Source organism: Oncorhynchus kisutch, linkage group LG1 (assembly GCF_002021735.2).
Source record: "Oncorhynchus kisutch isolate 150728-3 linkage group LG1, Okis_V2, whole genome shotgun sequence".
Taxonomy (NCBI): Eukaryota; Metazoa; Chordata; class Actinopteri; order Salmoniformes; family Salmonidae; genus Oncorhynchus; species Oncorhynchus kisutch.
In genome coordinates this window covers 65,498,199-65,523,337 of record NC_034174.2, presented here as the reverse complement: position 1 = coordinate 65,523,337, position 25,139 = coordinate 65,498,199, and the positions used below count along the sequence as shown (strand labels likewise).

At 44.4% G+C, this 25,139-nt stretch overlaps 4 protein-coding genes across 21 annotated transcripts in view; 2 read left to right on the top strand and 2 right to left on the bottom strand.

The window, feature by feature from the left end:
- Nucleotides 1–138: 138 nt before the first annotated feature.
- LOC116374827 (repetin-like) lies at nt 139–8,744 on the top strand. The gene is made up of 2 exons (XM_031830072.1): nt 139–342; nt 2,353–8,744. The coding sequence occupies exon 2, from the start codon at nt 2,393–2,395 to the stop codon at nt 4,184–4,186; it is 1,794 nt and encodes a 597-aa protein (XP_031685932.1). The 5' UTR covers nt 139–342; nt 2,353–2,392; the 3' UTR covers nt 4,187–8,744.
- Nucleotides 8,477–11,290, bottom strand: LOC109889298 (group XIIB secretory phospholipase A2-like protein). Of its 2 annotated transcripts, none has more exons than XM_031830103.1 (4): nt 10,843–11,290; nt 9,844–9,932; nt 9,392–9,557; nt 8,477–9,051 (listed from the first exon to the last, which is right to left on the bottom strand). In XM_031830103.1, exons 1-4 carry the CDS (start codon nt 11,096–11,098, stop codon nt 8,933–8,935), a joined length of 630 nt encoding a protein of 209 aa, XP_031685963.1. In that variant the 5' UTR covers nt 11,099–11,290; the 3' UTR covers nt 8,477–8,932. The 2 variants fall into 2 exon arrangements, with proteins under 2 accessions (XP_031685963.1, XP_020336224.1); XM_020480635.2 differs by having other exon boundaries at nt 9,856–9,932; nt 10,843–11,239.
- Nucleotides 11,291–11,430: 140 nt separating this feature from the next.
- On the top strand, nt 11,431–22,667 carry LOC109889328 (chromosome alignment-maintaining phosphoprotein 1). 8 transcript variants are annotated; one of them, XR_004210780.1, is made up of 10 exons: nt 11,459–12,132; nt 12,288–12,374; nt 13,725–13,920; nt 14,009–14,349; nt 14,516–14,632; nt 14,811–14,925; nt 15,168–15,277; nt 16,334–18,004; nt 18,102–18,203; nt 21,533–22,667. XR_004210780.1 is itself a non-coding variant. In XM_020480665.2 (4 exons), the coding sequence occupies exons 2-4, from the start codon at nt 16,912–16,914 to the stop codon at nt 21,883–21,885; spliced, it is 1,548 nt and encodes a 515-aa protein (XP_020336254.1). In that variant the 5' UTR covers nt 15,165–15,228; nt 16,334–16,911; the 3' UTR covers nt 21,886–22,667. The 8 variants fall into 8 exon arrangements, 3 of the variants coding, with proteins under 3 accessions (XP_020336254.1, XP_031685939.1, XP_020336236.1); XR_004210777.1 differs by having other exon boundaries at nt 11,669–12,132; nt 15,168–15,228; XR_004210779.1 differs by lacking the exon at nt 14,516–14,632 and having other exon boundaries at nt 11,672–12,132; nt 15,168–15,228.
- Nucleotides 22,537–25,139, bottom strand: part of LOC109882882 (integrin alpha-X-like) — a 38,003-nt gene continuing 35,400 nt past the window's right edge. For 7 of the 10 annotated variants that reach the window (XR_004210772.1, XM_031830033.1, XM_031830035.1 and 4 more), the window contains one exon: nt 22,537–25,093. Coding sequence is in view for 9 of the 10 variants with exons in the window: in XM_031830033.1 (XP_031685893.1) it covers nt 25,040–25,093 (54 nt within the window). In the remaining variant the exon portion in view is untranslated. The remainder of the gene's footprint in view (nt 25,094–25,139) is intronic. The other 3 variants (XM_031830045.1, XM_031830052.1, XM_031830057.1) reach the window with 1 other exon arrangement.

Here is a 25,139-nt window from a genome sequence, read left to right as displayed (position 1 = left end):
CAACCCATTGAGCTTCACATTCCTTTTCAGGGACAACTTCCATTGGTTTTGTATTAGACAATTCCATGCACTTTCGCATTCTGCCCTACTGGTGGCAGTATTGGATTTTTGATCCTATGAAGCAATAATAATTTAACCAGAAGCAGGGGCCTGGAAACGAGTTTATTGATTGATCAGTTGCCGTTCTAACAAATTTAACTATATACAATAGTATTTCCAAGTCAAAGCACTCAGAATTTTCTGACTCTGGTTGTGTGCATGCAAGTTGTTTGATCTCTCAAGATCCAGAATGAGATGGCGAACACAAAGGCCTGCGCAAGGGTAGCAGAAGGGGCAGACGAGGTAAACAACAATTACAAGCAACGCTTGCGCCTTTTAAGTGGCCACGTGACTATTTCGATTTGGCAATTTTAGATATTTGTTGATATTCCCCTACCTGTCATGCTTACATTTACACTATTTAGCTAGCAAGCTATATGTGGGCCTGCACTGAAAATTACATCACTAACTAGCGCATTTCAGCTGACATTCAAAACAATATCTTACAAGCGGGTTAGCATTATATAAGTCAAATGCAACTACCTATATATTGGAACTTGTTTGTTAGAAGCCTGTTAATTAGTTTCTGTCATTATGTCTTGCCTTGAACATGCATATCTGGGCAAAGAACATCAAATACACTGCTCAAAAAAATAAAGGGAACACTTAATTAAACAACACAATGTAACTCCAAGTCAATCACACTTCTGTGAAATCAAGCTGTCCACTTAGGAAGCAACACTGATTGACAATAAATTCCACATGCTGTTGTGCAAATGGAATAGACAACAGGTGGAAATTATAGGCAATTAGCAAGACACCCCCAATAAAGGAGTGGTTCTGCAGGTGGTAACCACAGACCACTTCTCAGTTCCTATGCTTCCTGGCTGATGTTTTGGTCACTTTTGAATGCTGGCGGTGCTTTCACTCTAGTGGTAGCATGAGATGGAGTCTACTACCCACACAAGTGGCTCAGGTAGTGCAGCTCATCCAGGATGGCACATCAATGCGAGCTGTGGCAAGAAGGTTTGCTGTGTCTGTTAGCGTAGTGTCCAGAGCATGGAGGCGCTACCAGGAGACAGGCCAGTACATCAGGAGACGTGGAGGAGGCCGTAGGAGGGCAACAACCCAGCAGCAGGACCGCTACCTCCGCCTTTGTGCAAGGAGGAGCAGGAGGAGCACTGCCAGAGCCCTGCAAAATGACCTCCAGCAGGCCACAAATGTGCATGTGTCTGCTCAAACGGTCAGAAACAGACTCCATGAGGGTGGTATGAGGGCCCGACGTCCACAGGTGGGGGTTGTGCTTGCAGCCCTACAGCGTGCAGGACGTTTGGCATTTGCCAGAGAACACCAAGATTGGCAAATTCGCCACTGGCGCCTTGTGCTCTTCACAGATGAAAGCAGGTTCACACTGAGCACATGTGACAGTCTGGAGACACCGTGGAGAACGTTCTGTTGCCTGCAACATCCTCCAGCATGACCGGTTTGGCGGTGGGTCAGTCATGGTGTGGGGTAGCATTTCTTTGGGGGGCCGCACAGCCCTCCATGTGCTCGCCAGAGGTAGCCTGACTGCCATTAGGTACCGAGATGAGATCCTCAGACCCCTTGTGAGACCATATGCTGGTGCGGTTGGCCCTGGGTTCCTCCTAATACAAGACAATGCTAGACCTCATGTGGCTGGAGTGTGTCAGCAGTTCCTGCAAGAGGAAGGCATTGATGCTATGGACTGGCCCGCCCGTTCCCCAGACCTGAATCCAATTGAGCACATCTGGGACATCATGTCTCGCTCCATCCACCAATGCCACGTTGCACCACAGACTGTCCAGGAGTTGGCGGATGCTTTAGTCCAGGTCTGGGAGGAGATCCCTCAGGAGACCATCCGCCACCTCATCAGGAGCATGCCCAGGCATTGTAGGGAGGTCATACAGGCACGTGGAGGCCACACACACTACTAAGCCTCATTTTGACTTGTTTTAAGGACATTACATCAATGTTGGATCAGCCTGTAGTGTTGTTTTCCACTTTAATTTTGAGTGTGTCTCCAAATCCAGACCTCCATGGGTTGATACATTTGATTTCCATTGATAATTTTTGTGTGATTTTGTTGTCAGCACATTCAACAATGTAAAGAAAAAGTATTTTATAAGAATATTTAATTCATTCAGATCTAGGATGTGTTATTTTAGTGTTCCCTTTATTTTTTTGAGCAGTGTACATCATCAACGACAGACATGTTTATATTCATAACATACTTAATGTTATAGTTATCACCCAGACACACAGTACAGTTCACCACCTCTTTATTCTCTGCAGTGAACCTGGAGTATCAGCCCAGCTCAGGCACCTTGGCAGAATGGATCCAGAGACATGCAGCCACCAGAGGGAGTATGGAGAACCAGAGACATGCAGTCACCAGAGGGAGTATGGAGAACCAGAGACATGCAGTCACCAGAGGGAGTATGAAGAACCAGAGACATGCAGTCACCAGAGGGAGTATGAAGAACCAGAGACATGCAGTCACCAGAGGGATAATGGAGAACCAGAGACATGCAGTCACCAGAGGGATAATGGAGAACCAGAGACATGCAGTCACCAGAGGGATAATGGAGAACCAGAGACATGCAGTCACCAGAGGGAGTATGGAGAACCAGAGACATGCAGTCACCAGAGGGAGTATGGAGAACCAGAGACATGCAGTCACCAGAGGGAGTATAGAGAACCAGAGACATGCAGTCAGCGGATGGAGTATGGAGAACCAGAGACATGCAGTCACCAGAGGGAGTATGGAGAACTAGAGACATGCAGTCACCAGAGGGAGTATAGAGAACCAGAGACATGCAGCCGCCAGAGGGAGTATGGAGAACCAGAGACATGCAGTCACCAGAGGGATAATGAAGAACCAGAGACATGCAGTCAGCGGATGGAGTATGGAGAACCAGAGACATGCAGTCACCAGAGGGAGTATGGAGAACTAGAGACATGCAGTCACCAGAGGGAGTATAGAGAACCAGAGACATGCAGTCAGCGGATGGAGTATGGAGAACCAGAGACATGCAGTCACCAGAGGGAGTATGGAGAACTAGAGACATGCAGTCACCAGAGGGAGTATAGAGAACCAGAGACATGCAGCCGCCAGAGGGAGTATGGAGAACCAGAGACATGCAGTCACCAGAGGGATAATGAAGAACCAGAGACATGCAGTCAGCGGATGGAGTATGGAGAACCAGAGACATGCAGTCACCAGAGGGAGAATGGAGAACCAGAGACATGCAGTCAGCGGATGGAGTATGGAGAACCAGAGACATGCAGTCACCAGAGGGAGTATAGAGAACCAGAGACATACAGTCACCAGAGGGAGAATGGAGAACCAGAGACATGCAGTCACCAGAGGGAGAATGGAGAACCAGAGACATGCAGTCAGCGGATGGAGTATGGAGAACCAGAGACATACAGTCACCAGAGGGAGAATGGAGAACCAGAGACATGCTGTCACCAGAGGGAGTATAGAGAACCAGAGACATACAGTCACCAGAGGGAGAATGGAGAACCAGAGACATGCTGTCAGCGGATGGAGTATGGAGAACCAGAGACATGCAGTCAGAGGAGGGAGTATTTAGAACCGAGCTCAGGGCAATGGGACAATGGCCTTGAGAAGAGAGGCAATGGCCAGGTTATGCCCCTAGAGTCCTACAGTGAATACTGCAGCATGAGGAGGACTAGAGAAGTTGGGGAGGAGTATGGTGCTTCCTCTGCTATGAGCCACATCATGTACCCATCATCCAGAGACTGGAGCAAAGGCTCATTGAGGGGTAGCAGTGGTCCCTTCTCCCCAGACACAGATGGGGACGTTGATGGAGATCCTGTGGAGCTCAGTGGGGATTACCTGGAGCTCCTTCGTAAGAGGATGGAGCTGGACATCATAGAGGAACAGATTGCCGGCAAAAAAGCTGCTCTTGCTATGGAAACCTTTGGGCCTGAATCAAAGGCCATCTGTAAACAGAAGACGAAGGACAAGGAAATGTTAACACTTTTTTCCAGTAAGGATGTTACTCTCAAAGCTAGGGTGAATAGCATTTTGAGAAAGCGGGCATGGACCAATGGATGTCGCTCAAATGCATGTGCTTGTTACATCTGTATTTATGAATAGATTTATTTCCTGAAGTTTGGATGAACTGTTCTGTTCCATTACATAGACTAAGTAGAGGCAGTAGAATAACCCTCAAGTGCAGATCTAGAATCAATTACCCATAAACCTGTCCCATTAACCATTTAAAGGTTAAAAAAAATACTAAACTGACCTTAGATCAGTATTCAGGGACAACGTAGGCTTGATCAGCATCATACATCTTCAAATTATTTCTTAATTCTTTATTGTGTGTCCCTTTCAGGAAATGTGTCTTACATCGCAAACTCAACAGCACAACTTCACCACATATACATAAATACATTAGGGATGTGCTTCTTTCTCTTTCAAGATGATTCGATAGGTATCTAGATACATGGGCTCTGATATGATACGGGAACGATATGTTTTAGTTTGAAATGATTCGGTTTGGTTAGAGAATTAATAGATTTGGTTTGATACACTCATTTGTTGCACTGACACGTTCATTTTCCATTCTAAATTCAAATATGCTACTGATGAAGCTCATGAGCTGGGCCTCTGAGCTGTGCCTTCGGAAAGTATTCAGACCCCTTGACTTTTCACACATTTTGTTAGTTAGATTTTTTAAATTATAACATTTTTTTTCTTATCAATCTACACCTAATACCCCATAAGGACAAGCAAAAACAGAATTTTATGCTTTTTTTTTAATGCAAATTAATAATAAAAAATATAAAGAAATTATACTTGCATACAGTGGGGCAAAAATGTATTTAGTCAGCCACCAATTGTGCAAGTTCTCCCACTTAAAAAGATGAGAGAGGCCTGTAATTTTCATCATAGGTACACTTCAACTATGACAGACAAAATGAGAAAAAAAATCCAGAAAATCACATTGTAGGTGTTTGTCCTTTTAGAAGGTTCTCCCATCGCCACAGAGGAGCTCTGTCAGAGTGACCATCGGGTTCTTGGTCACCTCCCTGACCAAGGCCCTTCTCCCCCGATTGCTCAGTCTGGCCTGGCAGCCAACTCTAAGAAGTGTCTTGGTGGTTCCAAATGATGGAGGGCACTGTATTCCTGGGGACCTTCAGTGCTGCAGAAATGTTTTTGTACCCTTCCCCAGATCTGTACTATGACACAATCCTGTCTCGGAGCTCTATAGACAATTCCTTCAACCTCGTGGCTTGGTTTTTGCTGTGACATGCACTGTCAAATGTGGGACATTTTATAGACAGTTGTGTGCCTTTCCAAATCATGTCCAATCAATTGAATTTACCACTGCTGGACTCCAATCAAGTTGTAGAAACATCTCAAGGATGATCAATGGAAACAGGATGCAACTGAGCACAATTTTGAGTCTCATAGCAAAGGGTCTGAATACTTAAGTCAGAAGTTTGCATACACCTTAGCCAAATATTTAAACTCAGTTTTCACAATTCCTGACATTTAAGCCTACTAAAAATTCCCTGTCTTAGGTCAGTTAGGATCACCACTTTATTTTAAGAATGATAAATATCAGAATAATAGTATAAAGACTTATTTCAGCTTTTATTTCTTTCATCACATTCTCATTGGGTCAGAAGGTTACTTACACTCAATTGGTATTTGGTAGCGTTGCATTTAAACTGTTTAACTTGGGTCAAACCTTTCTGGGAGCCTTCTACAAGCTTCCCACAATAAGTTGGGTGAATTTTAGCCCATTCCTCCTGACAGAGCTGGTGTAACTGAGTCCGGTTTGTAGGCCCCCTTGCTCTCACACGCTTTTTCAGTTCTGCCCCGACATTTTCTATAGTGTTGAGGTCAGGGCTTTGTGATGGCCACTCCAATACCTTGACTTTGTTGTCCTTAAGCCATTTGGCCACAACTTTGGAAGTATGCTTGGGGTCATTGTCCATTTGGAAAACCCATTTGCGACCAAGTTTTAACTTCTTTGGGATAGGGGGCGGTATTTTGACGTCCGGATGAATAGCATGCCCAAAGTAAACTTCCTGCTACCCAGGCCCAGAAGCTAGGATATGCATATAATTGGTAGATTTGGATAGAAAACACTCTAAAGTTTCTAAAACTGTTAAAATAATGTCTGTGAGTATAACAGAACTGAAATGGTAGGCAAAACCCAGAGGAAAGACCATTAAAAAAATTCAGCATACCACTGATTTCAATGCCTGACACTTTTATAATAGGGCAAATTGGTCCCCAATTGCAGTTCCTAGGGCTTCCACTAGATGTCAACAGTCTTTAGAAATAGTTTCTGGCTGGTTTTTGGGAGAATGAGGGACAAGTTTTAGTTTCTCTAAGTGGCTCCCATTTTGGCTGTAGCGTTTCCAAGCGCATGGCTGAGAGAGCGTGTTCTTTTTGTTTATCTCCGGTAAAGACAATAACGATTCTCCGTCTTAAATTGTATTGTTTATTATTGGTATTAGGGTACCTAAGGTTTGATTATAAACCTTGATTGACTTGCTTGGATAAGTTTATTAGTAACGTTTGGGATTCATTTTGTATGCATTTTGTAAGAGGGAAACCGAGTGGATTATTGACGGAAGCGCGCCAGCTAAACTGAGTTTTTATGGATATAAAGAAGGAATTTATTGAAAAAAAGGACCATTTGTAATGTAACTGGGACATTTTGGAGTGCCAACAGAAGATTTTCAAAGGTAAGGCATATATTATATCGCTATTTATGACTTTTGTGTCGCAACTCCCTGGCTGAAAATGATTTGTTATGCATTTGTGTGCTGGGCGCTGTCCTCAGATAATAGCATGGTTTGCTTTCGCCGTAAAGCCTTCTTGAAATCTGACACCTTGGCTGGATTAACAACAAGTTAAGCTTTATTTTGATGTATTGCACTTGTGATTTCACGAAAGTTGAATATTTATAGTAATTTGAATTTGGCGCTCTGCCATTTCACTGGATGTTGGCCAGGTGGGATGCTACCCTCCCACCCATCCATAAGAAGTAGCTTTAACTTCCTGACTGATGTCTTGAGATGTTGCTTCGGGAGGTCGACCGATTATGATTTTTCAATACCGATACCGATTATTAAAAGCCCATTTTTATTTATTTATTTAATTTGTAATAATGACAATTACAACAATACTGAATTAACACTTATTTTAACTTAATATAAAACATTTATTATATACATAATATAATAAAATCAATTTAGCCTCAAATAAATGAAACAAGTTCAATTTGGTTTAAATAATGCAAAAACAAAGTGTTGGAGTAGAAAGGAAAAGTGCAATATGTGCCTTGTAAGAAAGCTAACGTTTAAGTTCCTTGCTCAGAACATATGAAAGCTGGTGGTTCCTTTTAACATGAGTCCCAGGTAAGAAGTTTTAGGTTGTAGTTATTATAGGACTATTTCCCACTATACCATTTGTATTTCATTAACCTTTAACTATTGGATGTTCTTATAGGCACTTTAGCATTGCCAGTGTAACGGTATGGCTTCCGTCCCTCTCCTCGCTCCTCCCTGGGCTCGAACCAGGAACACAACGACAACAGCCACCCTCGAAGCAGCGTTACCCATGCAGAGCAAGGGGAACAACCACTCCAAGTTTCAGAACAAGTTACGTTTGAAACGCCTGACAGTTGTCATATAAAGAAGCTGATTAAACAGCATGATCATTACACAGGTGCATCTTGTGCAAAGGAAGATGAAAGGACACTTTAAAATGTACTGTTTTGTCACACAACACAATGCCACAGATGTCTGAAGTTTTGAGGGAGTGTGCAGACTGCAGGAATGTCCACCAGAGCTGTTGCCAGAGAATTTAGCAGTACGTCCAACTGGCCTCACAACCGCAGACGACGTGGGGGGTGCTGTGGAGCATTTTTGTCTGTAATAAATCCCTTTTGTGGGGAAAAAAATCTTTCTGATTGCCTGGGCCTGGCTGTGGGTGGGCCTGGCTGCCAAGTGGGTGGGCCTGTGCCCTCCGAGGCCCACCCATGGCTACACCCCTGCCCAGTCATGTGAAATCCATAAGTTAGGGCCTAATGAATTTATTTCAATTGACTTATTTCCTTATATGAACTCTTAGAAATTGTTGCATGGTGCTATTACATTTTTGTTCAGTATAGTAATACTACCCTAGGATTTGTCTTCTGGCCATATCCTTTAAGGATTCATATTGAAGCTTTTTTCAGTGTACTGTATGTTCAGATTGCTTTTATGTTATTATGGCATGGGCAGTACCAGGTGGTTGCTTTAGTTATAAAAGCCAGGAAACTGACTATTTTTAATTCCGAGATTCTATTTCTATAGAACCTGTCCTGTTTCACTTTGTATCTCAGGACTAAGAGTGGAGTAATGTATAATTTCTACGTAATGGGGCTAATATTTTTTTTAATCATGAATTACGTTATGGCGAGACAAAACACATTTGAACTCAATAGAAACTGTGTGGCAGTCATCTTTGTAAGTTCATGTACAGTATACTTGTGTGCATTCTGTGTTCCCCTGTTTTCAGGAAGAGATGCAGTCTGAAGCACATGGCATTCTCAGATTTTCCACAACTCAAGATGACAAATACAAGATTGTATTGTAGTACATGTTTTTTTGCAGATTTAAAAAATAAACCCAACAATTATTGCAAATATACAGCACTTGTTCTGTTAAACAAAACCAATTAAAAACACACCAAATAAATTACACAAATAGCCAAGTCGCATCTCCAGCAGTCATTTGGAGTGACGTATCCCATATAACTTGGTGAATAGGAGAGCTGTGCGTGTGTGTTGTGTGCATATATATGCGAGTGTGTGTGTATGTCTATAACCCTAATTTAAAGCTCATCCCTCTCCTCTCCTTCGCAGAGGCAGGCTTCCCTCTGGCTGTTCATGTAGGGCCTGCAGCCCAGAGTCCAGACTGTGTTGAACAGGGTGTCTGCTACTGTCTCACAGGCTAGAAGATAAAGAGGGACATGGGGATGAGAGATAATTACTGGCCTATTTAAACATCTTGAGCAAAATATCAATAGGCCTGATGAAAGTGCAATGAAGTTCAGGCATAGGACTCTAGGTGTAATCTGTGGCTCTGAATGAAAGTGTACAAGCTGTCAAATCTTAGATTTTTCCTTAATTCCTTCCACCCCCTCTAAGTTCATTGGAGAAAGTTTGAGGGGAGGGACATTGGCGCCTCTTGCACTGGACTTTGAGAGGGACTTGAGGAATCAAGGGCTTGACGGCTTCTACACTTTTCAGACTGTGGAACTTTCCATGTACACTGCATCAGGTTGACTGACCTTCGACCTTTGACATGAAGCCCAGGCTCTTCTTGAGGTCAGAGCAGATGCTGTGGAGACACCAGCGGAACTTGGAGTCGCAGCGGTACTTGTTGGAGCCGCAGGTGTCGTAACACATATCCAGCTGGTTGCAGCACTTAGTCATGGCAGGGATACCCAGATCAACCTTGATGGAACAGGACAAGTGTGGTGAGTGTGTGTGCATGCACGCTATGATGGTGTTATACACTGAGTGTACAAAACATTAAGAACACCTTCCTAATATTGAGTTGCACCACCTTTTGCCCTCAAAACAGCATCCATTTGTCGGGCATGGACTCCACAAGGTGTCGAAGTTGTATGACCAATGTACTATTTTGATTTGCATTCTATAAAAATACTTGATTGTGGAAATGTTTCACTGAGCATTAAAGTGTGTGTGCGTGTGTTTCCAATCATCTATATATGCATACACTATTGGGTACCGGAAGGCCTAGGAAGTAGGAGCTGCATCCGTTGGGCTCCTGCATCTGGTAGTCAGGGCGAGGAAGAGCAGCTTTACCTGAGGTAGAAAGAATGTTAGAGTTCAATTCAAGAAATGCCATGAGGAATATTTGAATTTCACTTATGTTTTTAAATTCCAATGAGGAAAATGGGAACTAGACTGAATTGACTTGAAATGGAACGGAACCCAACCTTGATCGTCATTCACACTTGATTGACCAACTCAGCAAAGGTAGCCCACTGGGCACAGATGTCAATTCAAAGTCTAATCCACATTGCTTCAACGTAATTTCATTGACATGATGTTGATTCAACCAGTGTGTGCCCAATGGGAGGTTGGATGTCTGTAAGTTATGTCAGACAACAGATGTTGTTGTGGAAGATTATCAGTTCATAAATGGTGGTAACCAAAACAGGGTCCATGGTCAATACAGGTAAAGTCCATGGACATATGATATCAATGGTGAAGACTACAGCCTAGCTGTGAATCGCTGACTATTTCACACTTTACCTCTGCCAGCTATCTCTCCTTGCTCATAGTCCACTGACTAAGGTGCATTATCAGATGTGAGGTGATAAAGGCTATTAGTAATGTAAAATTAATTCCTAGTATAAACTCTCCCTAATCAGTTATACGGCGTTCTTGCATTTAAGAGTTTGAATAGCTTTAACATGAGGATATGTTAAGACTTCAGAAAATCTTAATGTCCATGTTTATCTCCATTGTGTACCATCTCCCTAATCTATAATGGATCTCTACCTGCTGGATAATCATTACACAATTTGAATTTAGGATCCCATGGAAGCGGTCTGTACAAAACAGATTATCTCGGCTAACTAATCACAAGCCTGGTCTAGATCTAGATGGACTTGTTTAGCCAATGACCAACTCCTCTGACTATCGTTGGCATGCCACACATATGATACATGTATGATAGGCTAGCCAGAGGAGTTGGTCATGTTCTTACCATATCGACAGCGGTACTGGCACACTCCATCGCGTCCGCCCATAAGCTCCAGCATGGAGTCAAAGTATCCATTGACGGCTTCAAAGCCTCCCCTAACGGAGTTCAGTCCCCACTCGTCCTCATCCTCTGCCTGGGAGGGGTCGACAGGGGCCTGGCTTGGGTCCACTGGTGCAGGTTCCTCAGCGTCCTGGGAGAGGGCCCCCTGGATGGAGAGGTCCAAAACCAGAAGAAGAGCAAGGGAGGCCCAGTGTGTCATATTGAGGTTCAGAGAAGCGAAGGGACAGCTAGGGACACAGCGTTGATGATCCACAGAGTTCAGCTGGAGGAATGAGAGAAGCACAAACACACAGAGAGAGGGAACGAGACAACTCACTCTGTCGCGTCAACCGGCACCCAGACCTGGACTTTGAGCTAGACACCGGGACAGCCTCCACTGTGGAGGAACGAAGGTCAGCTCCTATCTAGATTGTATTTATGTTATAAAGGTGCCCAAGGTGTGCTATATTTATCTGTTAGTAATGTTAATGTGCTTCATTGTAATCATATTGGTCTCAGGGTTTTGACTATGATCCTATAAAGACTGATGATCTGTCACCAATTTTGACTATAACAATAGACTGGTGATTATGGCATGAAACAGTCAACCTACTAATTGTACTTCACACAAATGATGGTTAGAAAAATAATCAATGCCCTGCATTACTAGACATGACTTATTCAACAAATTCAAAGATAACATAGCCAAAGCTTGGCCCAGAGACCTAATGGTGTCATGAATACGACTGATAATTATCTTTCAACATGTTCTCGTGCTGTAGAACGTGCACTTCGATAAGTACTACTTCCGAAGGAACGCAATGGCACGTAGGCGGCGACGTAGTGCACACGTGCTCGGAAGTAAGCAAGGAAAACGTAATGTTGTTCTCTGGTGAATTGTTTGTTTGGTGATAGCACTGGCTTCGTAATCGAAATTATATTTTGGGAGTACTTGTCATGGAAACATGTTTGTGCTGTTCGCTCATCTAACAAGACGAACCGTTTGCAAGTGAAGTGCGGGAGCGTCAAGATAGAGGGGTGCAGGTGCACGTTAGCAAGCTACTGCAGTATATAACTATGACCTAGACACATTTTGTAGTGGTCATGAATGAATAACCACAAATTTTTATTTTGAGGAGACGAGTAGGCCTACCTGACACTAACAGTGTATGTCAGCAACATGGCATTCACCAGCCTTTTTTCAAGTCTTCCAAACAAAGAATTTGACACGGCGCCTTGTGAGCCGAGAGAGAGGTAAGCTACTATAATACAAGTAGTCATTATTTCTACTGTCTCTCTTATACTATGCTGGATTAATGTAACTAGTGAACTAACATAGTCATGTGTTTCAGCTTTGAATTGGAGTACATAGCCAACTGTGACAATTGATTGTATCTAATTTTTCTCAGATTTCAAAGGGATGAAAGGCAACTGGAACCAGTTAAACTGGAGGTGAACGAAAGGGATGCCCAGTCCAGAAAGTGGCCATTGCAAAGGTGTCAGCAGAGTGGCCCCAGGAAGAGGAAAAAAGGGGACCAACATGTGAATGTGTCATGTACTAAACAGATGCTGAATAGGCAAATTCAGAATGGAGAAGTTTTTTGCTAAACATTGACATAAGCCTAACTAACATATGCCTATCTTGCGTTTGTGCAGTGCTTTGTACTACTAGGCGAATTGCATACCACATACCTGTAGATCAGGCCTCTCCAAACCTGGTCCTGGAGCCATACTCTCCTGTAGGTTTTTGCTCCTATCCCAGTTGGAAACCAACCTGATTCAGTTTATCAACCAGATAATTATTAGATTGAGCTGCGCCAGATTACGGTTGAGGTGACAACCTACAGATCAAATCAAATTTATTTATATAGCCCTTCGTACATCAGCTGATATCTCAAAGTGCTGTACAGAAACCCAGCCTAAAACCCCAAACAGCAAGCAATGCAGGTGTAGAAGCACGGTGGCTAGGAAAAACTCCCTAGAAAGGCCAAAACCTAGGAAGAAACCTAGAGAGGAACCAGGCTATGTGGGGTGGCCAGTCCTCTTCTGGCTGTGCCGGGTGGAGATTATAACAGAACATGGCCAAGATGTTCAAATGTTCATAAATGATCAGCATGTTCGAATAATAAGAGGGCAGAACAGTTGAAACTGGAGCAGCAGCACGGCCAGGTGGACTGGGGACAGCAAGGAGTCATCATGTCAGGTAATCCTGGGGCATGGTCCTAGGGCTCAGGTCCTCTGAGAGAGAGGAGTAGAGAATTAGAGAACGCACACTTAGATTCACACAGGACACCGACTAGGACAGGAGAAGTACTCCAGATATAACAAACTGACCCTAGCCCCCCAACACATAAACTACTGCAGCGTAAATACTGGAGGCTGAGACAGGAGGGGTCAGGAGACACTGTGGACCCATCCGAGGACAACCCCGGACAGGGCCAAACAGGAAGGATATAACCCCACCCACTTTGCCAAAGCACAGCCCCCACACTACTAGAGGGATATCTTCAACCACCAACTTACCATCCTGAGACAGGGCCGAGTATAGCCCACAAAGATCTCCGCCATGGCACAACCCAAGGGGGGGGGGCACCAACCCAGACAGGATGACCACATCAGTGAATCAACCCACTCAGGTGACGCACCCCTTCCAGGGACGGCATGAGAGAGCCCCAGTAAGCCAGTGACTCAGGACAGGACGGTAGCTCTCCAGGAACATGGTTGGCGAGCCCTACTGTAGATTAAAAAGTTGGTATAGAAATAGGCCACAAACCATTACCATTTGGTATTGACCCTTTCCTTTTGATTTTGTGTTATAACGTTACCCTTTTTGTATTTTTCTGCAGGAGCAGTGTGGTCAGGCCAAGAAAAGTAAGCTCCGTAAATGCCCATCACAATCTTATAAAGACTTTGACTCTGTGGCCCGAGACTACAACATGGTGAAGTGTGATTTCGAGCAACCAGGCTTTGACTCCAGTAGAGACCTGGACTTCTACAGTGATAGCAAGGAGGGTGCATCCCCAGGTCATGCTACAGAGAAGGGTGGGTTTTTATGGATTAACCCTTTACTATTAGCAATGCATTCAGACTTTGTGTATAGGATATTAATTTCATTTAACTTTTTCCACAGATCCTGATCAGATCAAGGATGTTCAAGGTGTAAACGAGAAGAAAGGACGGGAGCAGAAGAAGCAGCGACGGAAGCCCCAGCAGCAGAGACTTGACAACCAGGCCAGAGGCAGAGGGGGAAACTCTGCCAGGAGGGGTGGGGATTTTACCGGAATGGGTGGACGTGGAACTAACCAGCCCAGAGACTTCTCCAACAGGGGCGGCGGTGGTTCCAACAGGGGCGGAGAGTGGAGCAATAGAGGCCAGGGCTGTGACAAGAGGGGCGGTTTTCTCAGAAGAGGTGATTGGTCAAAGCGAGGCACTGACCGGTCACTTAGAGGTGGACGACAGTTCCCAAATAATGTACGTTTAATACTGGTAATTCAAAATGAAATCATGCATATTTCCTTGTCAATATCCATAGAAATGTCATTTGTAGCTTTACGATGTGCTCGGTTACAGCTAAGGTTCCCAAGTCAGGGATTTCAGTCTAATGTACATTTTCATAGCTGATTCCAACATCTTCCAGGAAACTTTGACTGGAAAGGGGAAGAAGAACATGACAAAGGAATTCAAAGATCAGAATGCTTTGGAGATTGACGGAAGGTTAATCTGTCGACATTTCCTCAGGGGAAAGTGCATAAATGCAGGTTTCTGTAATTTATGATTAGAAATTGTAACAATATTAATGGGCACTTGTCATTGAACCTAAACCCAATATATTCAAATGATAGTCAGGTATGTTTATGGTGACTTCTTTTACAGTAAATACTGTCACTGGCCTGACCATTTTTATAGAGACCCCAACTTATTTTGTTTTGCAGGGTGATGACTGCCAGCTAGAACATGCTCTGGATGTCAACTACTCGATCAACGAAGTGTGTACATTCTACGTCCAGGGATCCTGTTCGAAAGGAGAGAGCTGCATGTACATGCACAATATCCTTTTCTCAGCTTATTCTAAATGTCCCTTATGTAGTGGTTGCCACTGGGTGGGTGAGGGGGGGAAATGACTGTACTCTGTTTTTAGTACTGTTTCCTTGTGTATCTGTCCTCCTACCTCTTCTTATATTTTGTGAAAAGCTTCAAATTTGATCACAAAATACTAACTTAACAACAAAATTGCTGCCGTAGGGGTAGCTGCAGATGTTTTGTCTTTATTTCCTTAACCAAGTACCCACAGAGTTTCCCCTGCAAGTTCTTCCATACTTATGAGAAGTGCTACCAAGGAGACCAGTGCAGGTTTTCCCATGAACCCCTGACTGAGCTTACCAAACAGCTACTGGAGGCAGTCAGTAACTGTCTACCCTGAGAGACACTCCTGCTCTTACAGACTGACATATTGGTGCTCCCTGTTACCATTACCTACTAGGTGACAAGGGGCGGCAGTGTAGCCTAGTGGTTAGAGCATTGGACTAGTAACCGAAAGGTTGCAAGTTCAAATCCCCGAGCTGACAAGGTACAAAATCTGTCGTTCTGCCCTTGAACAGGCAGTTAACCCACTGTTCCTAGGCCGTCATTGAAAATAAGAATTTGTTCTTAACTGACTTGCCTAGTAAAATAAAGGTTAATAACTAGGGCTTATGTCTCCTATGCCATATTCAGGAATATGTCAATGACAGGCATTGTCTCCTCAGCTGTCGCCGACTCCTTTGTGGCCACTGGCTCCTCCATGCGGATTGGCTTGTCGTTTTTAGCCAGTTCCTCAATGTCCTTGTCCCTCTTCAATGCCTGCCATATTCAGGAATTGAAGGCATTGAAGAGGGACAAGGACATTGAGGAACTGGCTAAAAACGACAAGCCAATCCGCATGGAGGAGCCAGTGGCCACAAAGGAGTCGGCGAGGAGACAATGCCTGTCATTGACATATTCCTGAATCCCCTAAGGTTAAGAACGCGAGTGCACGCGCACACGTTTCTTTTACTGTCCTTGTGGGGACCGAAAATGTAATGTCATTCATTTTCCCTAACCCTTAATCCTAATTGTAACCCTAAGCTTATAATAGCTCAAGTCCTCATCGGAACCTGAGAAATGTCCCCACGAAGGAGTATTGTCCTTCTTTTACTAGCCCATACACCACAGTAGTGTATTAGAATAGTAAGCCCCCCGCACCACAGTGGTGTATTAGAATAGTAAGCCCCCCGCACCACAGTGGTGTATTAGAATAGTAAGCATAGTAAGCCCCCCGCACCACAGTGGTGTATTAGAATAGTAAGCCCCCCGCACCATAGTGGTGTATTAGCATAGTAGTGTATGTATGTGGCTGAGCGTTACATTTTACACTTGATAGTAAATCAACGTTATTCACTATTGTTTTACTGATTGGCTACATTTGTCTGGATTTCAGGCCAAACTTTTACAACAGCTCATGCCCCTCTGAGCCACATGCTGAGGAAAGTACCACTGTGTATCAGAAGGAAGTGTCAGCTGAGGTCGTGGAGAAGGAAATTGCCCCTCCTACAGCGTCCGTTTGGTTTCCTGATCCTCCCCCAAACTCTGGCTTTAAGGAACCTGTTTCTTATTCAGTTGAGGCTGTGCTTGGGTCCCATAGGCCCCTGGATGAACCCTTCCATAGCTTCTTTGCAGCCTCTATCAGCCAGACCTCACAGACCAACCAGATCCCCCCACAACTACATTAGTTCCTCCAGACTCTAGCCACCCTCGTGATCCACCCCTAAACTCTACATGCAGCAAGAGAAATGTTCCTTATTCAGTCGAAGCTGTGCTTGGATTCCAGAAGCCTGAAGAAAAACCCTTCACACTCCCCACACAGATCCAATCAGATCCCCCCAGGACTACATTCGTTTCTCCAGACCCAATTAGTTTGTTTGATCCTTTGATAAGAGGCAGGCTTCTTATTCAGTTGAGGCTTTCTCTACGGCCCAGAAGCCAGTGAAAAAACCCTTTTGCAGTCTCTTTGCAGGGATGATCAGCCAGACCTCCACTACACCTCTCATACAGAACTCTGCTAATTCGCCCATCAACACCCCAGGATGTAAGGGACTAGCTTCTTATTCAGTTAAGGCTGTTCTAAAGTCCCACAAGCCTGTGGATAACCCCGTCCGCAGCCTCGTTGCAGGCCCCATCACCCAGTTCTCTCGCCATCCTGATATACAGACCCAACCAGATCGTCCTAGCACTACATTAAATCCTCCAGACTCCATTCGGCCCCCTGATCCTCCTCCAGTCTATAAGAGGCCGGCTTACTATTCAGCTAAAGCTGTGCTTGGATCTCCTAAACCTTTGAAACCATCCTTCAGCAGCCTCTTTGCAGGCCCCATCAGCCAGACATCTCCCCAACCTCCCACACAGACCCAACCAGATTCCCCTAGCGCTACATTTGGTCCTTCAGATTCTGCGCCTCCTGCAGGCTGTAAAAGGCCGGCTTCGTATTATGTTACGGCTGTGCTTGAGCCCAAGAAGCCTGTGGAAAACCCCTTCTGCAGCCTTTTTGCAGGAATCATCAGCCAGACCACTCTCGACTCTCCCTCACACTCCCAAAACTCCCCAGGTTGTAAGGCGCTTCTAACAAGCCCATGGAAAAACCCTTCCTTAGTCTCTTTGCAGGCCCCATCAGCCAGACAACCCTCTCAGACAGATGCAACAAAATCCCCCCCAGAACTGCAATTGGTCCCTCAGACCCCAATTTGTCTTCTGAGCCTCTCCCAGTCTGCAAGAGACGGACATTCTCAGTTGAGGCTGTCAGTGAGTCCCAGAAGTCCATGGAAAAACCATTCCATAGCCTCTTTGCCGGCCCCCTCACACAGATCCCCACTTCCGGCCATCCATCACAGACCCAACCAGATCTCCCTAGAAATTTCACTGGTTGTAATAGACCAGCTTCTGATTCAGTTGAGGCTATGCTTGAGACTCAGAAGCCAGTGGGGGAAACCCTTTCGCAGCCTCTTTGAAGGCCCCATCAGCCAGACAACCCTCCCTGACCCTCAAACACAGACCTGGCCTTATCCCCCAATAGTTGAGCCTAAACCGGAGGTGCCAGACCCAACACCGCTCACCGGTAAGGGCCTGCTTTACTCAATACAATACTTTAAATGTCCCTTTGTGGGAAATGCAACTATATTACTGACATTTCATCACCACTTCTTGTCCTCCAGAGCCATCCACAACCCATTCTGTTCTGAGGACCCTCTTCCTACGCCTGAGCCCATGCCGCCATGAGGGGGAGCAGGCGATCAGTAACAGCTGCAAAGATCCAGGTACAGTCGGACACATCATGCTACAAGTAGTGCATTTGTATTGTAAGTTTGCATAGTTTTTTATTTTATTTCACCTTTATTTAACCAGGTAGGCCAGTTGAGAACAAGTTCTCATTTACAACTGCGACCTGGCCAAGATAAAACAAAGTGTGACACAAACAACACAGAGTTACACATGGGATAAACAAACAGTCAATAACACAATAGAAAACTATATGCCGCATGTGCAAATGAGGTAAGATTAGGGAGGTAAGGCAATAAATAGGCCGTAGTGGCGAAGTAATTACAATTCAGCAATTAAACACTGGAGTGATAGATGTGCAGATGATGAATGTGCAAGCAGAGATACTGGGTGCAAAGGAGCAAAAAAATAACAATATGAGGATGAGGTACTTGAATGGGCGATGTACAGGTGTAATGATCTGTAAGCTGCTCTGACAGCTGATGCCTAAAGTTAGTGAAGGAGATATGGGTCTCCAGCTTCAGTGATTTTTGCAATTCGTTCCAGTCATTGGCAGCTGGAAGGAAAGGCGGCCAAAAGAGGAATTGGCTTTGGGCGTGACCAGTGAAATATACCTGCTGGAGCACGTGCTACGGGTGGGTGCTGCTATGGTGACCAGTGAGCTGAGATAAGGCGGGGCTTTAACTAGTAAAGACTTGTAGATGACCTGAAGCCAGTGGGTTTGGTGACCGAATATGAAGCTGTTTTGTAAATGACATCGCCGAAGTCAAGGATCGGTAGGATAGTCGGTTTTACGAGGGTATGATTTGCAGCATGAGTGAAGGATGCTTTGTTGCGAAATAGGAGGCCGATTCTAGATTTAATTTTGGATTGGAGATGCTTAATGTGAGTCTGGAAGGAGAGTTTACAGTCTAACTAGACACCTAGTTATTTGTAGTTGTCCACATATTCTAAGTCAGAACCGTCTAGAGTAGTGATGCTAGCGATCAGTTGAAGAGCATGCATTTAGTTTTACTTACATTTAAGAGCAGTTGGCGCCAGCGGAAGGAGAGTTGTATGGCATTGAAGCTCATCTGGAGGTTTGTTAACAGTGTCCAAAGAAGGGACAAGAGGTGGATCAGAGAATGACCAGCAGCAAGAGTGACATCATTGATGTATACAGAGACGAGTCGGCCCAAGAATTGAACCCTGTGGCACCCCATAGAGACTGCCAGAGGTCCGGTCAACAGGCCCTCCGATTTGACACACTGAACTCTGAGAAGTGTTGGTGAACCAGGCGAGGCAGTCATTTGAGAAACCAGGGCTGTTGAGTCTGCCGATAAGAATGTGGTGATTGACAGAGTCGAAAGCCTTGGCCAGGTCGATGAATACGGCTGCACAGTATTGTCTCTTATCGATGGCGGTTATGATATCGTTTAGGACCTTGAGCGTGGCTGAGGTGCACCCACGACCAGCTCTGAAACCAGATTGCATAGCGGTACGGTGGGATTTGAAATGGTCGGTGATCTGTTTACCTTTGCTTTCAAAGACCTTAGAAAGGCAAGGTAGGATAGATATAGGTCTGTAACAGTTTGGATCTAGAGTGTCTCCCCTTTGAAGAGGGCGGGATGACCCCAGCAGCTTTCCAATCTTTGGGGATCTCAGACGATACGAATGAGGTTGAACAGGCTATTAATAGGGGTTGCAATTGCGGTGGATAATTTTAGAGAGGGTCCAGATTGTCTAGCCCAGCTGATTTGTAGGGGTCCAGATTTTGCAGCTCTCAGAGATCTGGATTTGGGTGAAGGAGAAATTGGGGAGGCTTGGGCAAGTTGCTGTGGTGGGTGCAGAGCTGTTGACTGGGGTAGGGGTAGCCAAGTGGAAAGCATGTCCATGCTTCTTGAAATTCTCAATTATTTATCGGTGGTGACAGTGTTTCCTAGCCTAGCACCTCCCAGCTGCCCACCGCACTCTTATTCGCCATGGACTTTAGTGTCCCAGAACCTTTTGGAGTTTGTGCTACAGGATGCAAATTTCTGTTTGAAAAAGCTAGCCTTTGATTTCCTAACTGCCTGTGTATATTGGTTCCTAACTTCCCTGAAAAGTTGCATATCGCGGGGGCTATTCAATGCTAATGCTGTACGCCACAGGATGTTTCTGTGCTGGTTAAGGGCAGTCAGGTCTGGAGTGGTTCTACATTTTTTGAAGGGGGCATGCTTATTTAAGATGTTGAGGAAAGCACTTTTAAAGAATAACCAGGCATCCTCTACTGACGGAATGAGGTCAATATCCTTCCAGGATACCCGGGCCATGTCGATTTAGAAAGGCCTGCTCGCTGAAGTGTTTAGGGAGTGTTTGACAGTGATGAGGGGTGGTTGTTTGACTGCAGATCCATTACGGACGCACGCAATGAGGCAGTGGTTGCTGAGATCCTGGTTGAAGACAGCAGAAGTGTATTTAGAGGGCAGGTTGGTGAGGATGATATCTGAGGGTGCACGGATTTGGGGTTGTACCTGGTAGGTTCATTGATAATTTGTGTGAGATTGAGGGCATCAAGCTTAGATTGTAGGGTGGCCAGGGTGTTAAGCATGTCCCAGTTTAGGTCACCTAACAGTAAGAGCTCTGAAGATGGATGGGGGCCAATCAATTCACATGTGGTGTCCAGGGCACACTGCTCCGTGTAAGCAGTAAAATGGGAACAAGCCAATTGGCAAAATGGGTATTGTAGCCCAAGAAGTGGCTGATAAACCTGTTCAGCTAGCTGGGAGATGGGCCTAGCATGAGGCTAGCTCCAGGCTAACTGTTGCTTGCTTCGGGACAGAGACGTTAGCCAGGAGTAGCCACTCTGATAGCAGCTAGCTAGCTGCGATGATCCAGTGTAAAGGTTCAGAGCTTGCGGTAGGAATCCGGAGATGTGGGAGAGAATAAGCAGTCCGATATGCTCTGGGTTGAATCGCACTGTGCAGACTGGCAGGAGTTGACCGGGCTGAGGTTAGCTGATGACCGCTAGCAGTGGCTAACTGACTACTAGCTAGTAACTAGTTAGCTAGCTAGCTTCTGTTGGGGGTTCCGGTTCTAAAGTATAGAAAATAGCAGATCCATACCACATTGGGTGAGGTGGGTTGCAGGAGAGTATGTTGAAATTGAGGTAAAAAAATATTTAAAATATATGCAAAAATAATATATGTGTGTGTGTATATGAACATGACAAGACATCTGACTGCTACGCCATCTTGGATGAGACGTGATGTTTTTTATACTTATTTTCTCTCACCTACTTCTGGCTAAAATATTTAGAATTTTTTTACTCTTGGTGTGTATCAAAATATATTCAGGATTGTGTCCGTTACTGTTGGAAGTGTGTCAGATCTGTTGTGATCCCTTTCAGGAGGTGATGGCCTGTGTTCCAGTGAAGACAAAATCACCAGAGGATCTACTTCCACAGGACAGCAGCGGCAGAGCCAGGAGGTGGTTGAGGAGCCGGAGAGTGAGCGTGAGGAGCCGGAGAGTGAGCGTGAGGAGCCGGAGAGTGAGCGTGAGGAGCCGGAGAGTGAGCGTGAGGAGTGCCTTCTGAGGGATGAGCTGTTGGTGATTCCATTAGTGCCTTACGTGCCACTTGGTGACCCTTGCCAGGCTGATATCACCCTACCACGGTCCACCTTCGCCCGGGACGTGGTGTGGTCCTTTGAAGACCTTGCCCCTCTTCCTCCCCCCTCACAACTAGTGATTAGTAACAACTAACCGTTGCCTTCTTCCTCCACTGCTGCCGACTACATTTCCTCTTATTTGATGAGTGAACAATAGAATGTTATTACACTCAACTGATTCTTATTCTCATGTGGAAAATGTAATTATTTAAACAAATTCTGCACCAGTTCTGCTCTGCATGTAGTGCTTCCCTTTTCTTATAGTAAGGTACAGTGCTGCGAAAAAGTGATGCATCTGGTGGACAGAAGGCATAAAGTAAACTCTTTGCATTCAGGCGGAAGTCATTAATTGTCAAAGGAGCAGTCCGCAATGCTATGTTGGAGCCGCACTAGGCTGCGGTGCGTTCTGTGTACCACGTGCGGTCAATATTTAACTCCTGTGTTGGTTTACCGTGCAGCGGTACAAATGGAAGTACACACAGACTCCGAATAGCTAGTTGAAAAGCAAAGCGTATGCATCTGGTGGTCATTAGGCTTCTAAGGCTGAACCAGCAGAGTTGCTGTATTGTATGCACTTTAGAATGTTTTAATTACAGTATATGGCCCCCATCACTTTATCACATTTAAGTCTCACAGCCTTGGATTTTGATGCATTTGATTGGGAACTTTTATTTGTGAGTCACATTATTCGGAGCCCCCCCCCCACACACACACACACACACAAGAAAATGGTCAACAATAAAAATAAATGACAGTTCATTTTTATGTATTCATCCCTAGGTCAATACTTGGTTGAACCACCTCTGGCAGCTATTACAGCCAGTAGTATTTTCAACTCTAACTTTGCACACTGTAATAAAGCAGTATTTTCCCATTCCTCCTTGCAAAATGCCTCAAGCTGTGTCAGGTTGTGGAATGGTGGACTGCATTTTGAGGTCTTTCCACAGATTTTTGATGAGATTAAGGGACTGGGCTGCTCAAGGACATCTATTTTCTAACAAACTTCCACAGTTATTGTTTTTTGGAAGAGGAGCAAGTTTTTAACCAGCATTTCTATGTATTTTTTCACCATTCATCCTCATCAATCATGACAATATTGCCAGTCCCTGTTGCTGAAAAGCCACACATCCCACTTAGCGTTCAGGCCAAAATGTTCCACTTTAGTCTCATCAGATCACCAGACATTCTGCCACAACTGCAGCATCTTCTAGGGGACGTTTTGCGAACTCTTTGCAGACAAGGATTTTTGAAAGTCAGGGCTTCTTCCTTGCCACTCTCCCATAAAGATAATTTTTGTGGAATTCCTTGGAGTTTGTTGATACATCATCATCCATTGCAGCCACTGACTAATGTAACTCATTCAGAGTCCCAGTTGGCCTCACAGTAGCTTCCCTCAGTGCCTTTCCTGTCCAGCAGCTAAGTTTAGAGTGGGGGCCTGATCTAGGGTGTGTCGTGGTAGTTTATTTTTTCCACTCGGACTGCACTGAGCTCAAGGGACTTTCAGTGACTTTGAAATGGTTGTGTACCATTCCCCAGATTTGTGCTTCTCTATAATCACATCTCTGTGACTTGCTCTTTCTTTTGAAAGTATCTATCACCTGTGGGGACATTTAAAAACGAGGGACATTTACTAGGCATTTACTATTTTCAATGACGGCCTAGGAGCAGTGCCTGTTCAGGGGCAGAACAACAGATTTTGTACCTTGTCAGCTCGGGAATTTGAACTTGCAACCTTTCGGTTACTAGTCCAATGCTCTAACCACTAGGCTACCCTACCACCCCCAATACAGAGAGAGGGGTATTTATCCTTACAGATTAATTTAAGGTGGGTGATCTATACATTTCTTACACAGGTGGAGTACAACACATTGACTTGTTGAGGAAATGTATTGCACCAGAGCAAATGTAGGCTTTCAATTACAAAGGGTATGAATACCTTTTTTTTTTTTTAATCTTTTTTTAAAATCTGATTTCCACCATCTCACACATTGCACCTGGGCTGCCAGCATGAAGACATTACAAAAGGCACATAACTAAAGTATTGATCATTTTGATCATCTCAAAGCACAAGTAATAAATCCAGCACAATTTTTTTTTTTTTTGTACCTTTATTTAACTAGGCAAGTCAGTTAACACATTTTTATTTACTATGACGGAAAAAAGAACCAAAGTTGGCGTTTCCCCCCCCACCCAGCCAACATGTTGTGCAATAATTTGGGAGTCTGGCGCATGGTGGCTGGACTGTCATACAGCTCTATGAATAGGATAGGACTATTCAAAACTTATTGTACACTTTATTTGTATTTTTTTACACCTTCCAAAATTTCATGGATTGAATTTGGTAACTTTCAGGATGAATCAAACCACTGTTTTTATTCATCAATATATATTGTGCCTAAAGGCTCTACGGCAGTTTTTCTAATTCATACTTTTCTAACCCCAAAATGTCCCTAAATATACCAGTTGGTGCTGAAATAGAGATGGCTATTTTTCATTGATCCATATATTCTGAACACGTTCTCTATGTATTCTAGTCTGTCGACAAATTCTAATTAAAGCTATACTGTATTTAAAGGGATGGCTTAAGATAAATGTTTTGAAACCCCTATTGAATGACAACTCCACAAGGAAATCTGTTGGCCAGCAAGTGGGAAGGTTTTCAGCTGTTTAATTAAATTAAGTGTGCCCAAGGAAACCAGGCCTCCAAAGCCTATTGCACACCTGTATAAGTAAAGTCTGTATACCAACTACTGAGAGTTGCGTAGAAAAGGCACTTGTTTCCTAAAACTGAGTCAGGCCCCTTAGAGAATGTATGCCCTTCTCAGTATAATGGTTTGATTCATCCTGAAAGTTGCCATTCAGTAGTTCAATCCATTAAATATTAGATAAATGTACTGAACCTTATTGAATGAAAACACTGTGTGAAAATCTGTTGGCCAACAAGTGGAAGGGTTTTGGGTGGTTGAATTACATATATTCAGTGTGCATAAGGAAGCAACATAAGGTAAGTCTAAATCACTTTATTTTTTGTTGCTTAGACTACTACTCCTTTAGCCTGCATCTGACTCTGACACATCCTGTTTCTCTTTTGGTCCCTCCCCTACCTCATTGCTAGCGTGGAAGTCATTTTTTTACTGTCTGTCAACAAGGAGAGGTTTTGACTCCACTCCTCCGCTCTCGGGCTTTGGCTGCTTCTCCAAAGCATTAGCATAGACATTGTTAGCCTTAGCAGCGTCATCTTGCTTACTCTATTCCCCCTCATTCTCGTCATAATCAGGGCTTTTTCTCTGGAAGCATCCCATCTGAGTGGAAAGGGAAAAACGATGTTGAACAGTTCAACAAAGGGTT